The sequence below is a fragment of the Grampus griseus genome (genome assembly GCF_964374135.1).
Source record: "Grampus griseus genome assembly, chromosome: 13".
Lineage (NCBI taxonomy): Eukaryota > Metazoa > Chordata > Mammalia > Artiodactyla > Delphinidae > Grampus > Grampus griseus.
The window spans coordinates 47,573,509-47,590,248 of record NC_139007.1 but is presented as its reverse complement, the minus strand read 5'-3'; the positions used below and the strand labels follow the sequence as shown (position 1 = coordinate 47,590,248).

General features: G+C 39.4%; 1 protein-coding gene across 1 annotated transcript in view; it reads left to right on the top strand.

The window, feature by feature from the left end:
- Nucleotides 1-340: 340 nt before the first annotated feature.
- The window catches only part of FAM184A (family with sequence similarity 184 member A), a gene marked incomplete at its 5' end in the record, with an annotated part of 119,950 nt that continues 103,550 nt past the window's right edge, over nt 341-16,740 (top strand). The window contains one exon of the mRNA XM_082668584.1: nt 341-508. Within this exon, the coding sequence (XP_082524710.1) occupies nt 341-508 (168 nt within the window). The remainder of the gene's footprint in view (nt 509-16,740) is intronic.

Sequence of the window (16,740 nt, the reverse complement as noted above, 5' to 3'; positions counted from 1 at the left end):
GTGGGAGCGGGACCTGCGGGGCCACGCTACCCACGTCTCCCCTCGCCAGGCGCGAGCTGAAGAGAGGGTGAGAGCGGATAGGGCCCGGGGCCGCCGCCGCACCCTGGGCATCTGCCCCGCGCCGGTGTCACCCGCAGCTTCGGGCCGGCGGGGCAGCCCCGTCCCTGGACGGCGGTGACTCGGGGTTCGCGGGCGGGGTGGCGCGGGCGGCCGCGGCTGGCGGGCACCGGGTGTCGGGTCCGGAAGCGGCCGCCCCGGCTCCTGCGCCCCCGTCGCCGTTGCTCGGCGGGCCGCACCCCGAGCGCGGGCACCGGTGCCCCGGCCGGGGTCTGCCGGGAAGATGGCGACCCCGGGCATGAGCTGGCAGCAGCACTATTACGGCGGCTCGGCGGCTGGGGCGGCCAAATTCGCGCCCTCGCCGGCCGCCGCGCAGCAGGCGGGGCACTGCATGGACTACAGCCAGGACTTGCACCTGAAAATGAGCAAGAAAATCGCCCAGCTCACCAAGGTAAGGGAGCGGCTGCGGGGTGGGCACTGCGGAGACGCCGCGCGGGGCCCACCTGCCCGGTTGGGAGGCTGCGCGCCCTGCGCCCGGGGCGAGTTGAAAGGGGGCTGTTTTGGGGAAGCAACAGCCAGAGGCTTACCTCCTGTAACCATTCAAACTTTGGTGCAACGCCGGTGACGTTAATTTAAACTAAATTAAACCCGACAGCAAAGCTGGGTTTATGGGACTTGCCCCCCGCTACCCTTTTGGGGTAAGCCAGCACAGAACAAATTAGGATTTACTTCTTTTACGGCACAATAATAAATCACTTTAGTTTTGCTCTCGTGCATCTGCCAAGGCTCCACGAGGCTTTACTGTAACTGTATAAAGTACAGTACCGTATTTACCCAATATGATCCGGAGTCTTCGAATTCCATCAGTATCTTTCATTAGTTACGTAGTTAAGGGGAGAATAAATCCTGCTGAGCGATGTAGGAGGATAAAACATACCTAACGTGCCATTTTCAGGATGTAATGAGTCATTCCTTATACTGACAGAATGTCAAACAAGGCTTTTTAGATGAATCATGTGTCTGCATTTACTTAAATGTTTCAGTCTATCAGAAGATAATTGTCAAAGGGCAAATACGCCCGTAGATTTGGCCAATTGTAGTTTAGAATCGTCTTTGGATGGTGAGCTTTTTTTTCTGCTTAAGGAAATGTTGATAATGAGAAACAGTTGGTATCTGTGAAGCAGGAGCAACTTAGATCAATTACATTGCTCTCTTTAGAGCTCAGGAGCAGTCTTTCAATACCCATTACGTGAGAAGTGATTCGTGGTTTCTGAAAGCTAGTAGAAGTGATAGACCTTAGTTTAGTGTTTAAGTGGAGTTGGCTAACCACTTGTTAGGAGTGTTGGTATGTGAAGAGAGGCTGGCATTGTGGGGTTTGCTACTAGATAACCTCTGAAGTCCGACTCTTTCAACTTCAAGCAATTTTGCTTGTTGGTGTTTGGTTTTTGTTTTATGTCAGCACTGTCTCAGAGGTTGCTACGTGTCCAGTTTTTACTTTTTCTCTTTTGACTGAGGGTCCCCAAATTCAGAGAAAGGAAGGCCCAAGAAGGAACAGTAGTATACCATCAGAGCATTTACACATTTGGGAGCTAAAAGCCAGGCTTTTTGAGATCATGTTTGGTCTTTAGAATACTGATGTCCAGAATGAAGCACATGTATATTTATTTGTTCTGATTTTCTCTTATATTGTGTCCAAAACATCCATTATTTTTGTTTTAGGTTGTAACCCTCTAGGGCCCTGCTGTAAGTCATAGAAACACTCAGTAAGCTGGTAGTGGAACTGTGTACAGTTTAACAAATGAAGTTTCTTTTTTCTCCAGCAAACTACTTTTCTTTTTACTTATACTTTTTCAATTTCCTGTTCTTTTATCAGAAAAAAAAATCACAACTGTGAAATGTTGGAGTACTACTAGAAGTTGCAATCACTTTCTTTACACTACCCACCTCAAACCTAACAAAGCAGGAGGCTGCCCTCTTGCCAGCGCTCTCATCACGGCTTGAGTGCTATATCTAATCTTTCCTGAGTATTACTGGACTCTGATTTAGTGTTTATAGTTACAGTCTCTAAACACTCACGCCACCCTCTCTGCTAAGTGCCTCAGACATTTAATCTCACACTAGAGTTTCTCAGCCTCGACACTACTGACATTTTAGACTGAATAATTCCTTGTTGGGAGTGGGCAGGGCTGCCCTGTGCACTATAGGATGTTTAGCACCATCCCTGGTGCTACCTAGCAGCTTCTACTTGTAGTCCCCACATGCACACACAGTAGTGACAATACACATGTCTCCAGGCCAATTTATGTTGCCAAATGTTCCCAGGGGAGGGACGGGCAGGTGGAGAACCGCTGATTAACACTGAAATATCCCACCCCGTCTCTTAACCTCTGTTACTAAGACAATGCAGGAGACTGGAACAGTCTGATAATAGGGCTGTGTTTCAGCCAACACCCTTCAGTTTCTGAAACATACAATAAGACCTGCTTGCTTTAGGTACCAACTTGGAAACTGTCAATTTTATCGTCACATATACTTATGGTAAATACCATAAGAATGATATCATGAGTAATATATTGACTGATAGAAATTTTACTGCTATCTGCTTTATAGAGTTTTCACTCATGAAGAGTTTATTAATAAATTCACACCAGTAGAGGTTTGTTAATAGAACTATGTTTGGAACTTGGCAATAGCTTGTATTTCAAAATTAGACATTATAAAGGTAACCATTAAAATAAGTTTTTATTTCTTTTGGAAATGAGTCAGCAGAACTCACCTCTTCAATGTTATTGTTAGCATGGCTTGGGAATCTGACACACTGTCTTGAGTTAAAACTCCTGCTCTACCATTTTTTTTTTTTTTTTTTTTTTTTTGCTGTACGCAGGCCTCTCACTGTTGTGGCCTCTCCCATTGCGGAGCACAGGCTCCGGACCCACAGGCTCAGCGGCCATGGCTCACGGGCCCAGCTGCTCCGCGGCATGTGGGATCTTCCTGGACCGGGGCACGAACCCGTGTCCCCTGCATCGGCAGGCGGACTCTCAACCACTGCGCCACTAGGGAAGCCCCAGTTGTTGCACTTTTGATATAGTTTAGTCCAGTTATCACTTACAGATGTAACTAGTATAAGATTGGGTATAAGGTTGCAAAGAGCAGGAACAGTTGCTTTGTGTTCTCTGTGCTTAGCATCAAACCATTCTTAAAAGTCTTCTTTTAATACCAAACTTATGTGTCTCCTCCCAAGAACTGCCCTGACCAACCTGGGCCTTTTTGGGTTTGCCTTACTCTGAATTACTGTAACATTTATTGTCTGTACTTCTTATTTGATACTTAATAATACACATTTGCACACTATTTATTGTGTTTATAAATATACTTTGTTTCTCTAATTTGGCTGTAAGTTCCTCAGCTGTAGAGACTATATATTTCATGTAACCTTAATATGAATGTTTTGCACGTAGTGTTTTAAAAGCTTAATAAATATTTATTGAAGATAATGATGTACCATGTAATTTTGTTATATAGTAGAGTAAGTCAGTAAATATTTTTGAGGAGTTGTATCTGCTACTCTTCTGGATTAATGCTAGATCATTTCAGCTGAGTTAAATTACTCTTAAATATTTGGCTTCCCCTTAAACTGCTTCAAAAAGCTATATATTATTTTATTATTTTTGATGCAAAAATAAAAACATAAAGCACTTTGTCTAAAATATAAATATTATTTATCATTTCAAAAGGAAGGTAATTTATATGCCAGATTCTTAGCAAATATGCAAAAATAGTCTTTTGATCATTTAACATTAACTCTGCTTTTACTATATTCAAAACCTGAATGTGTTTATATAATACCAAAACCAGTGAAATTTTCAAACAATTCTGTTTTCTCTATGTTAACTTCAACTGAGTTCTCACTAGTTGGTTTGTTTGAATTACCTAAATACTGTTTCATAATAATATTTAGTTTTGGTTATGACTTGGACTGTTTCAGCTTGGCATATGCCAAACGTGGCATCTTTTTTTCCCTTCTTTGTTACATTGCAGCTTTGTCATTCTATTATGCAGCAGCTTAGGTGTAGGTGTAATCTTTTGGTCATAGCTGAGTGGTTTGAGTTAATTTCCTGTGTTTTACTAATGGGCACAAAAGCATGATATGCTATTAATCAGTTGTCTAAAAACTTATAAATCGACTGCCTTTAGAGTTAAAAGGTTTAGAGCTGGAAGAAACCATAGATTCTTACCAGCCTAACCCTCTCATTTTACAGGTATGGAAGTTGAGGGTGTAAAGTCATTTGAAGACTATATAGCTTGTCACTGGCAGATCTTGGATTTGAACCCAGGTCTCTGGAATGGTCTAGGAGAGGGGCAGCCATACTAGCAGGTCTCTTTTTGCTGTGTATGCCTTCCTTCTAACTAATATTACCCACTCAGCTCCTAAGAGGCCACGGCGTTTTTTCCCCATGTTGGAACTGTTTTGCTTACCATTTGAATCACAGACCTGACGAGGGTGAAACCCACCTGCCTCTTCCATACACTGCACAATTTCTGGGTATGTGGCTTGTACAGTTTGTGACTGTGGCTTTGGTAGATTTGTAACAGCTATTTTTTTTATATTCTCAGATAAATGTCATAATATTTTCATGTTTTTATTAACAGCTTCAGTCGTTCCAGACTTTAAAAATTCTTTAATTAGGTTGATTTAGATACTGTCATACTTGGTGTCCAAGTTACTACTATGTGGTTATTTTAATTATTTTTCTTTTGACTGCTTGCTTTCTTAATTGGATTGTTGCTTAAGTCCCATTTCTGAGGGCAGTATGTTGGAAGTTTTCCAATTTTTCTCCCCCTGACCCCTCTCTGTCTTATTTGTTTATGAAAATCTTGTGCTGTCTTCTAAATTGTCAACCTCTAAAAAAGTAGTATGAAGGATAATGGTTCAGCAAAATTTGATTGAAACAATTTATTTATTTTAATTAATAAGTAAATTTCTATGCTTTCTTAAAATTATGAGTATTTCTGAAATTTTCGTATCTTAAATTTGAGATGAGAATGGAGTAACCTGGGTCTGTAAAGCCAGTTAACTTCCAAATGACAATAGGAGGTAATGGGGGTGGGGTAAGAGTGGTAAAGTACTGTTATTCTGCCCTTTCAATTTATGTTATGAGATTAAAAACCTCTTTTATCTGTGAGCAAATAAACTTGAATATTATGCCATGAAAATGGGATTGATGTGAATAATAGAAATTCTTTTTTTTTTTTTTTGCGGTACGCGGGCCTCTCACTGTTGTGGCCCCTCCCGTTGCGGAGCACAGGCTCCGGACGTGTAGGCTCAGCGGCCATGGCTCACGGGCCCAGCCGCTCCGCGGCACGTGGGATCTTCCCGGACCGGGGCACGAACCCCTGTCCCCTGCATCGGCAGGCAGACTCTCAACCACTGCGCCACCAGGGAAGCCCAATAATAGAAATTCTTAATTCCATATTTGTTTTTTCATCGGAGAAAGTTTCTATCCTTCAGGCTACTTTTGAATGAAAACAACAGTGAGTCTATTGGAACTGGTGTCCCCCATCCCTTTTGGGAGACAAACACCTGAGGAGAGATGGGAGAAAATTGCTAACTGAATTCAGTGTTTGTTTTTTTTTAAAATAAAAACTTTTATAAATATGTGGGGAAAATACAACTTTCAGGTGTGCTCTGAGCCATAAAGTTTTTTTTTTTTTTTTTTTTTTTTAACTTCATAACTTAACGGTCCTTTAAAATATTTTGGAAAATAGTCTCTGACTGTCAGTCAATTAATATATAGAAATGAATTTTGGAAACACCAATCTTTGCAGGTTGAGGATCACCAGTTATTGTCAGTTAAGTTTGGTATACTTAACATTTGAGACCAGAGCAAATATTTTAGAAAATAAACCTTTTATTTTTAGCTTTCTATTAAACCACAGCAGTGAGTACTGTCATTTGTAGGCCTCAAACTTATTTCATTAATGATTACATCTTTCTTTCCTACCAAACCTTTAACAAGAATGTATAAAAAGTGGTGAAGTTGAATATGTGAAAAATTTTTGTTCTATATCTTTTATTACTGTCATTTTGAGATATAAAGGGAGGCTGAGACTACCAAAGGACCTATAGTGGATGGAAAAACAAGACTTAGTGATTAACCATAATACTTGGGATTCGGATAATAGACTCAGCTACGCGGTAACACCTTATTTATTATAAGGGAGATAGTATTTTAATGACTTTTAAAAATTACTAATCTGTATTTCTTTATATGTACATCTCTGTTTTGAGGTTTAAGAAGGTTTGAAAATAAAATGTTGGTTCATAAAGTGCATTACTAATATTTAAATTATCAATAAAATTGCTAATTTTAGTAAAATATAAAGATAAATCCCTATTCAAAATTGTTGGATAATGAATTATTTCAGTTAACAAGAAGTTAACCATAGGGATTAATGATTTTCTACCTTCCAAAATAATATACTTACATTCAAGTCATACCATTCATAAATTATGTAGAGTCCTTTATCACTTCCAGGTCCTTGTTGATGATCAGTATATTTACAGATTAGGCCAGACATATACCAGTCCTTTGCCAAATGCTGAAACTTTATTTGTGAATAAATTGTTATTTTCTTTTTTTTTGCGGTACACTGGCCTCTCACTGTTGTGGCCTCTCCCGTTGCGGAGCACAGGCTCCGGACGCGCAGGCTCAGCGGCCATGGCTCACGGGCCCAGCCGCTCCGCGGCATGTGGGATCTTCCCAGACCAGGGCACGAACCCATGTCCCCTGCATCGGCAGGCGGACTCTCAACCACTGCGCCACCAGGGAAGCCCTACTTTCATTTTTTATTTGCCATGTCTCTCTTCCTTATAAAATGAAGTGCGGAGTTTGGATAGTTACATACTCTAGATATTGGGCTTTCCGGTTGGAAAGATTTTGTTTATTCTGCTAAATGTGTGTCTGAGTGTTCACAGGTATTTGCATTTTGCATCCTGTTTCTCCTTAAGCACAGTCTTAACAGAATCTCATTTCTTTCAGAAAACATTTCATAACCAAAACACTAAATAGTATTCTGTTCATTTTTTTTTCTTTTTAAAATTTTTATTGGAGTATAGTTGACTTACAGTGTTGTGTTAGTTTCAGGTGTGGTGTACAGCAAAGTGAATCTGTTATACATATATATATATATATATATATCACCACTCTTTTTTAGATTCTTTTCCTTTATAGGCCATTACAGAGTATCAAGTAGAGTTCCCTGTGCTATTCAGTAGGTTCTTATTAGTTATCAGTTTTATATATAGTACTATGTATATGTCAATCCCAGTCTCCCAATTTATCCCTCCTCCCCCCTTGCCCCCTGTCTATTCTTATATCTTTTGCCTAGTGAAGCACTATGTAGCAAAATACAAGTAATTTTGAGAGGAAGTTGTGTATTCGTGTATGTTTAATATAATGATCTACTCAGAGCAACAAGAGAAGATATACTTAAATATGACTAAAATAGAGCATGTAGATCTAAAAGGTTGGTAAACTTTTGTTGACTGTCTAGTCCTTGAAAGATACTGTGCTGGGCACTATTAATTAATACTGTCAATTTATAGTACCGTTTTTAGCCTATATATTTAGCCTATATATTTTTCTCATTTTTTTCTATAGACTTTTTTTTAACAGCACGTTCTTATTAGTCATCAACTTTATACACATCAGTGTATACATGTCAATCCCAATCGCCCAATTCATCACACCACCATCCCCACCCGACCACAGCTTTCCCCCCTTGCTGTCCATACGTATTTTCTCTACTTCTGTGTCTCAATTTCTGCTCTGCAAACCGGTTCATCTGTACCATTTTTCTAGGTTCCACATATATGAGTTAATATACGATATTTGGTTTTCTCTTTCTGATTTATGTCACTCTGTATGACAGTCTCTAGATCCATCCACATCTCAGCAAATGACCCAATTTCATTCCTTTTTATGACAGAGAAATATTCCATTGTATATATGTACCACATCTTCTTTATCCATTCATCTGTCGATGAGCATTTAGGTTGCTTCCATGACCTGACTATTGTAAATAGTGCTGCAATGAACATTGGGGTGCATGTGTCTTTCTGAATTATGGTTTTCTCTGGTTATATGCCCAGTAGTGGGATTGCTGGATCATATGGTAATTCTATTTTTAGTTTTTTAAGGAACCTCCATACTGTTCTCCATAGTGGCTGTATCAATTTACATTCCCACTAACAGTGCAAGAGGGTTCCCTTTTCTCCACACCCTTCCCAGCATTTGTTGTTTGTAGATGTTCTGATGATGCCCATTCTAACTGGTGTGAGGTGATACCTCATTGTAGTTTTGATTTGCATTTGTCTAATAATTAGTGATGTTGAGCAGCTTTTCATGTGCCTCTTGGCCATCTGTATGTCTTCTTTGGAGAAATGTCTGTTTAGGTCGTCTCCCCATTTTTGGATTGGGTTGTTTGTTTTTTTAATATTGAGCTGCATGAGTTGTTTATATATTTTGGAGATTAATCCTTTGTCCATTGATTCGTTTGCAAATATTTTCGCCCATTCTGAGGGTTATCTTTTTGTCTTATTTATGGTGTCCTTTGCTGTGCAAAAGCTGTGAAGTTTCATTAGGTCTCATTTTTAAATTTTTGTTTTTATTTCCATTACTCTAGGAAGTGGATCAAAAAAGATCTTGCTGTGATTTATGTCAAAGAGGTTTCCTCCTAGTTTCTTCTAAGAGTTTTATAATGTCTGGTCTTACATTTAGGTCTCGAATCCATTTTGATTTTATTTTTGTGTATGGTGTTAGGGAGTGTTCTAATTTCATTCTTTTACATGTAGTTGTCCAGTTTTCCCAGCACCACATATTGAAGAGGCTGTCTTTTCTTCATTGTATATCCTTGCCTCCTTTGTCATAGATTAATTGACCATATGTGCGTGGGTTTATCTCTGGGCTTTCTATCTTGTTCCATTGATCTATATTTCTGTTTTTGTGCCAGTACCATATTGTCTTCATTACTGTAGATTTGTAGTATAGTCTGAAGTCAGGGAGTCTGATTCCTCCAGCTCCGCTTTTTTCCCTCAAGACTGCTTTGGCTATTCGGGGTCTTTTGTGTCTCTATACAAATTTTAAGATTTTTTGTTCTAGTTCTGTAAAAAATGCAATTGGTAATTTGATAGGCATTGCACTGAATCTGTAGATTGCTATGGGTAGTATAGTCATTTTCACAATATTGATTCTTACAATCCAAGAACATGGTATATCTCTCCATCTTTTGGTATCATCTTTAATTTCTTTCGTCAGTGTCTTATAGTTTTCTGCATACAGGTCTTTTGTCTCCCTAGGTAGGTTTATTCCTAGGTATTTTATTCTTTTTGTTGCAATCATAAATGGGAGTGTTTCCTTAATTTTTCTTTCAGATTTTTCATCATTAGTGTATAGGAATGCAAGAGATTTCTATGCATTAATTTTGTATCCTGCAACTTTACCAAGTTGATTGATTAGCTCTGGTAGTTTTCTGGTGGCATCTTTAGGATTCTCTATGTATAGTATCATGTCATCTGCAAACAGTGACAGTTTTACTTCTTTTCCAGTTTGTATTCCTTTTATTTCTTTTTCTTCTCTGATTGCCGTGGCTAGGACTTCCAAAACTATGTTGAATAATAGTGGAGAGAGTGGACATCCTTGTCTTGTTCCTGATCTTAGAGGAAATGCTTTCAGTTTTTCACCATTGAGAATGATGTTTGCTGTGGGTTTGTCATATATGGCCTTTATTATGTTGAGGTAGCTTCCCTCTGTGCCCACTTTCTGGAGAGTTTTTGTCATAAATGGGTGTTGAATTTTCTCAAAAGCTTTTTCTGCATCGATTGAGATGATCATGTGGCTTTTATTCTTCAATTTGTTAATATGATGTATCACATTGATTGATTTGCGTATATTGAGGAATCCTTGCATCCCTGGGAGAAATCCCACTTGATCATGGTATATGATCCTTTTAATGTGTTCTTGGATTCTGTTTGCTAGTATTTTGTTGAGGATTTTTGTATTTATATTTATCAGTGATATTGGTCTGTAATTTTCCTTTTTTGTAGTGTCTTTGTCTGGTTTTGGTATCAGGGTGATGGTGGCCTCATAGAATGAGTATGGGAGTGTTCCTTCCTCTGCAGTTTTTTGGAAGAGTTTGAGAAGGATGGTTGTTAGCTCTTGTCTAAATGTTTGATAGAATTCACCTGTGAAGCCATCTGGTCCTGGACTTCTGTTTGTTGGAAGATTTTTTGTTTGTTTGTTTTGTTTTGGTTTGGTTTTTGCGGTACGCGGGCCTCTCACTGTTGTGGCCTCTCCCGTTGTGGAGCACAGGCTCTGGATGCGCAGGCTTAGCAACCATGGCTCACGGGCATAGCTGCTCTGTGGCATGTGGGATCTTCCCGGACCGGGACACGAACCCGTGTCCCCTGCATCGGCAGGCGGACGCTCAACCACTGTGCCACCAGGGAAGCCCTGTTGGAAGATTTTTAATCACAGTTTCAATTTCATTACTTGTGATTGGTCTATCCATATTTTCTATTTCTTCCTGGTTCAGTCTTGGAAAGTTATACCTTTCTAAGAATTTGTCCATTTCTTCCAGGTTGTCCATTTTATTGGCATAGAGTTGCTTGTAGTAGTCTCTTAGGATGATCTGTATTTCTGCGGTGTCTGTTGTAACTTCTCCTTTTTCATTTCTAATTTTATTGATTTGAGTCCTCTCCCTCTTCTGCTTGATGAGTCTGGCTAATGGTTTATCAATTTTGTTTATCTTCTCAAAGAACGAGCTTTTAGTTTTATTGATCTTTGCTATTGTTTTCTTTGTTTCTATTTCATTTATTTCTGGTCTGATCTTTATGATTTCTTTCCTTCTGCTAACTTTGGGTTTTGTTTGTTCTTCTTTCTCTAGTTCCTGTAGGTGTAAGTTTAGATTGTTTATTTGAGATTTTTCTTGTTTCTTGAGGTAGGCTTGTAGAGCTATAAACTTCCCTCTTAGAACTGCTTTTGCGGCATCCCATAGGTTTTGGATTCTCGTGTTTTCATTGTTATTTGTTTCTAGATATTTTTTGATTTCCTCTTTGATTTCTTCAGTGATCTCTTGGTTATTTAGCAATGTATTGTTTAGCCTCCATGTGTTTGTGTTTTTTACATTTTTTTCCCCTGTAATTCATTATTGATTTCATAGTGTTGTGGTCAGAAAAGATGCTTGATATGATTTCAGTTTTCTTAAATTTACTTGGACTTGATTTGTGAACCAAGGTGTGATCTATCCCAGAGAATGTTTCGTGAGCACTTGAGAAGAAAGTGTAATCTGCTGTTTTTTGGATGGAATGTCCTATAAATATCAATTAAATCTATCTAGTCTGTTGTGTCATTTAAAGCTTGTGTTTCCTTATTAATTTTCTGTTTGGATGATCTGTCCATTGGTGTAAGTGAGGTGTTGAAGTCCCCCACTAGTATTGTGTTACTGTCGATTTCCTCTTTTATAGCTGTTAGCCTCTTTTATAGCTGTTGCCTTATGTATTGAGGTGCTCCTTTGTTGGGTGCGTGTATATTTATAATTGTTATGTCTTCTTCTTGGATTGATGCCTTGATCATTATGTAGTGTCCTTCCCTGTCTCTTGTAACATTCTTTATTTTATCTTTTTTTTTTTTTTTTTTTGGTACACGGGCCTCTCACTGCTGTGGCCTCTCCCGTTGCGGAGCACATGCACCGGATGTGGAGGCTCAGCGGCCATGGCTCACAGGCCCAACCGCTCCGCGGCATGCAGGATTCTCCCGGACCGGGGCACGAACCCGTGTCCCCTGCATTGGCAGGCGGACTCCCAACCACTGCGCCACCAGGGAAGCCCACATTATTTATTTTAAAGTCTATTTTGTCTGATATGAGAATTGCTACTCCAGCTTTCTTTTGATTTCCATTTGCATGAAATATCTTTTTCCATCCCCTCACTTTCAGTCTGTATGTGTCCCTAGGTCTGAAGTGGGTCTCTTGTAGACAGCATATACATGGGTCTTGTTTTTGTATCCATTCATAAAGCCTGTGTCTTTTGGTTAGAGAATTTAATCCATTCACATTTAAGGTAATTGTCGATATGTATTTCCTATGACCATTTTCTTAATTGTTTTGGGTTTGTTTTTGTAGGTCCTTTTCTTCTCTTGTGTTTCCTCCCACTTAGAGAAGTTCCTTTAGCATTTGTTGTAGAGCTGGTTTGGTGGTGCTGAATTCTCTTAGCTTTTGCTCGTCTGTAAAGCTTTTGATGTCTCCATCAAATCTGAATGAGATCCTTGCAGGGTAGAGTAATCTTTGTTGTAGGTTCTTCCCTTTCATCACTTTAAGTATATCATGCCACTCCCTTCTAGCTTGTAGAGTTTCTGCTGAGAAATCGGCTGTTAACCTTATGGGAGTTCCCTTGTATGTTATTTGTCATTTTTCCCTTGTTGCTTTTAATAATTTTTCTGTGTCTTTAATTTTTGTCAATTTGATTACTATGTGTCTCGGTGTGTTTCTCCTTGGATTTATCCTGCCTGGGACTCTCTGTGCTTCCTGGACTTGGGTGGCTATTTCCTTTCCCATGTTAGGGAAGTTTTTCAGTCTGATTTCTTCAAATATTTTCTCAGGTCCTTTCTCTCTCTCTCTTCTCCTTCTGGGACCCCTATAATGCATATGTTGTTGCCTGTAATGTTGTCCCAGAGGTCTCTTAGGCTGTCTTCATTTCTTTTCATTCTTTTTTCTTTATTCTGGTCTGCAGCAGTGAATTCCACCATTCTGTCTTCCAGGTCACTTATCCATTCTCCTGCCTCAGTTATTCTACTATTGATTCCTTCTAGTGTAGTTTTCATTTCAGTTATTGTATTGTTCATCTCTGTTTGTTTGTTCTTTAATTCTTCTAGGTCTTTGTTAAACATTTCTTGCATCTTCTCGATCTTTGCCTCCATTCTTTTTCTGAGATCCTGGATCATCTTCACTATCATTATTCTTAATTCTCTTCTGGAAGGTTGCCTATCTCCACTTCTTTAGTTGTTTTGGGGGGTTTTATCTTGTTCCTTCTTCTGGTACATAGCCCTCTGCCTTTTCATCTTGTCTGTCTTTCTGTGAATGTCGGTTTTGTTCCACAGGCTGCAGGATTGTAGTTCTTCTTGCTTCTGCTGTCTGCCCTCTGCTGGATGAGGCTATCTAACTTCTATAGACTTTTGAGAAAATGTGACCAGAATAAAGTAGGTGAACATTTTAATCAAGAGATTAGTTTAATATGACAAATTTTAAATGTTTAATTATTGGCAGCTTTTTCTGTTTGGTTTGTTTTGAGTAGAATATATATATATAATTTTCTTAGAGAAACTATGCTAATACCTTTCAACTTCTTCTTTAATAAGGCTTTTAAGAATAATTTAAAGAATAAGGTTGACACATTCTCTGGTTACAAACCTTTGTAATGACCAGGGGTAAAGGGGATGAGGGAAATTTCGGTTTTTTGAGTCCCAGGAGTTAATGGCTATGTTTTGGGTTTTGGTGTCTAGGTTGTGGGTCAGAGAATGATGTTCCCAGAGCCACTGGCCCAATAAGGCAGCAGTGCCTGCCATACGGGTCAGAGGTGCGGTTCAGTGGGTTAGACAGACCCCAGTTTGAATTTCTGTTTCACCACTAACTAGGCTGTGACCTTTAGTAAGTGTTTTAACTTCTCAGAGCCTCAGCTTCATCATCTGTAAAATAAGAATAACAAAGCTTATTTCATAGAATTACTGTAAAGATGAAATAAGGTAATTTGTGTAGGAGAGGAGGTCAATAAATGTCGATTTGTACCCACTCTCCAGGCCTCTCCCATTTGGTTCAGCCTCTGCTGACATTGTCTCTAACGTATTTGTTTTTGTATATATTTTCTCCTCTGATGGGGATATATTCTACATTATTAGGGACCACAGCTATCAAAAGTAAAGGTTGGACGGACAATAAAATACATTTGACTCTCATTATTTGAGGTAGTTATATTCTATGAAGTTATATAGGGGAAATACGGGGTTATGATCCTAACACCCTGTGGTCACATTTTCATCAAGCCATCAATACATAACCTTGTTTTACGTGTATTTCTGTTTAATGACACTTTATTTAATACATATTGTTGATTCATTAACAGAGTACTCACAGCAAACAGCACTATCATTCATGCCTGAATAAAGCTTGTCTAACATATTGTGTTAGATTTTGAGGTTCCATGTAAATTTTAGCAAGTAGCCGAATTTGGAAATATGGAATCCATGAATAACGAGGATCTAGTGTATCTAAAAATGGGTGTAGAACTTTGCATCTGCTGTTTACTTAGTCCTGCTCTGGTTTGTCAGATGTTGTCATGGGCCTGTATGACTACGACTCTTATTACACCCTAAACACCCTCATGTGAGTGTGAGTTTGATTTAATATTTCCCTAAATACCCTTAGATGAGAGGGCTGGAAGGGATGGTGGGGATGGGAATACTCATCTTTTGTGTGAGTTGCCAATCACCTAGCAGCCACCCTGCAATCATAAGCATGGGATAAAATTACAATCAGATTCTCTCCTTGTATGTAAATTGTAATCTGCATAACCTGAACTTGGATCTACCATATTGCCCTAAGTCAGAAAAAGGAAATGTATAAATTATTTCATGGCATGGAGTGAACCCTTTAAAAATATAATGTTGACTTAAGTAAAACAAAGCCTTATTTTTTATAGTCATCATTTGCTTAAAATGTTTGCAGTTACAGTTACTTTCTTTCCAGCACAAACTGTCAGTGTGGGAGTTGGTTTTGTTAAAAGCCTTTGTCTAGGCACCTAAAGATAACTAGAAATCTTTTACTCACTGAGACTACAGCACAATTGGTTGGATGTTTCTGGGTTGACTTCATGCAACATACAGAAAGCTCTTAAAAACTATTTATTCAAATATAGAATGTCTTTGGCAGATAATTAGTCTTACTGGTTTCTATTCTGACATATATCTTCCTTAAATGACCTAGAAGAATGTGCACTTTCAATGTTGTTAATTGTAAGGTATGTTCAGATCGGTACAGGCTTTCTTGTCCCAATCTCCTGGTGATAATCAGAAAATACTGGTGAAAAAGGAGCCCAGATAAGACTACTCTGTGGTCATGAAGGAATTAGCAAAGTTAACTGCTGTAGAAAACAATAAGAATTTGATCTGAAGCCAAGCCTGTCGCTTTAATATTGCTCTTTAGGACTCTACATATTTTTAACCTTCAGTCCTGCGTCACACCTGCTATTTGTTTTCTCTGTTTGTATTTCTGGATTGTGGAACATCGCTAGAGCAGATTCTGGGACTGGACCGTGGCAGAATACTGCCATCCTCCCCCCACCTCCAAGACGTCCCCGTCCTAATCCCTGGGACCTGTGAATATGTTACATTACATTTACGGGTATCATTAAGTTGAGGATCTTGAAATGGAGATTATCCTTGGTTATTTGGATGGGGCAGTATAATCACAAGGATTCTTCTGAGCAAAAGAGGGAGGCCGGAGAGTCAGTGTGAGAGTGATGGGGTGTGAGAAAGACTTGACAGCCATTGCTGGCGCTGAAGATGGAAGGGGACCACGAGCCCAGGAATGCGTGACCTCTAGAAGCTGGAAACAGCAGGGAAATAGATACTCCCCAAGAGCCTCTTTTCAGACTTTTGACCTTCATAGTTATAAGATTAATAAATTTGTGTTGCTCGAAGTCACTAACTTTGTTATAAATTGTTACAGTAGCAGCAGGGAACCAGTGCATGGATTTCTATTGCTCTACAACATCATGTAACCCAGTGTTATCTAATCAACATCACGTAACTCAGTATGGCAGCGCTGTGCCATGTGGCCGTCTCTGAATTGTCCACAGTTGTATCCTCTCCTCTTTCTGTATACATATTGAGTAGGTCAGCTACTTTCTATTTTACTAAAACTATGAAGACTATCAAGCCTAAGTTACTTGTGTACAAAGACTACAGAGTCATCTAATCCTTGAGAGAACTTCCTCCTGGTCCTGCCACCTTAACTCTTGTGTATGTGCTGTTTCTCTGTGTCTGAAATAGATCACACTTGACAGGAACAGATGAGAATCAAGGAAACTAATTGGGAGTCTATTGTAATATAGTATTGGTGAGAATTGTGAGGGCCTGTATTAGGACTATGGTGAGAGAGGGAAAGAGGTGATTTAGGAAATCTCAAATATGAGGGGCAGATTGGAGAAACGTTTTGGAGATAAACTTGTAAAGATTTTATGACAGTTTATTGTAGGGAAGATTGAGGATAACAGGTCTCTGTCACATAGTAAGTACTCAAATAATGGTTAAATGAATGAATGAGCAGCTAGGTAGATGTTGATTGATGTCAACTGAGATAGGAATATAGGAAGGACATTTATTGTTGTGTAACACATTACCTCCAAATTTAGTGTCTTAAGACAACAAACGTTTATTATCTCCCAGTTTCTGAGGTCCAGAAATCCAGGTGTCACTTAGCTGGGTGGCTCTGGCTCGGGGCTTCTCGTGCGGTTGCAGTCACTCTGAAGACTTAACTGGGTCTGGAGGCTCCAGCTTCAAGTTGACTCGTGGCTGCTAGTGTGGGACTTCAGTGCTTCACCAAGTGAGATTCTCTGTAGCAGGTGTTGCGAGG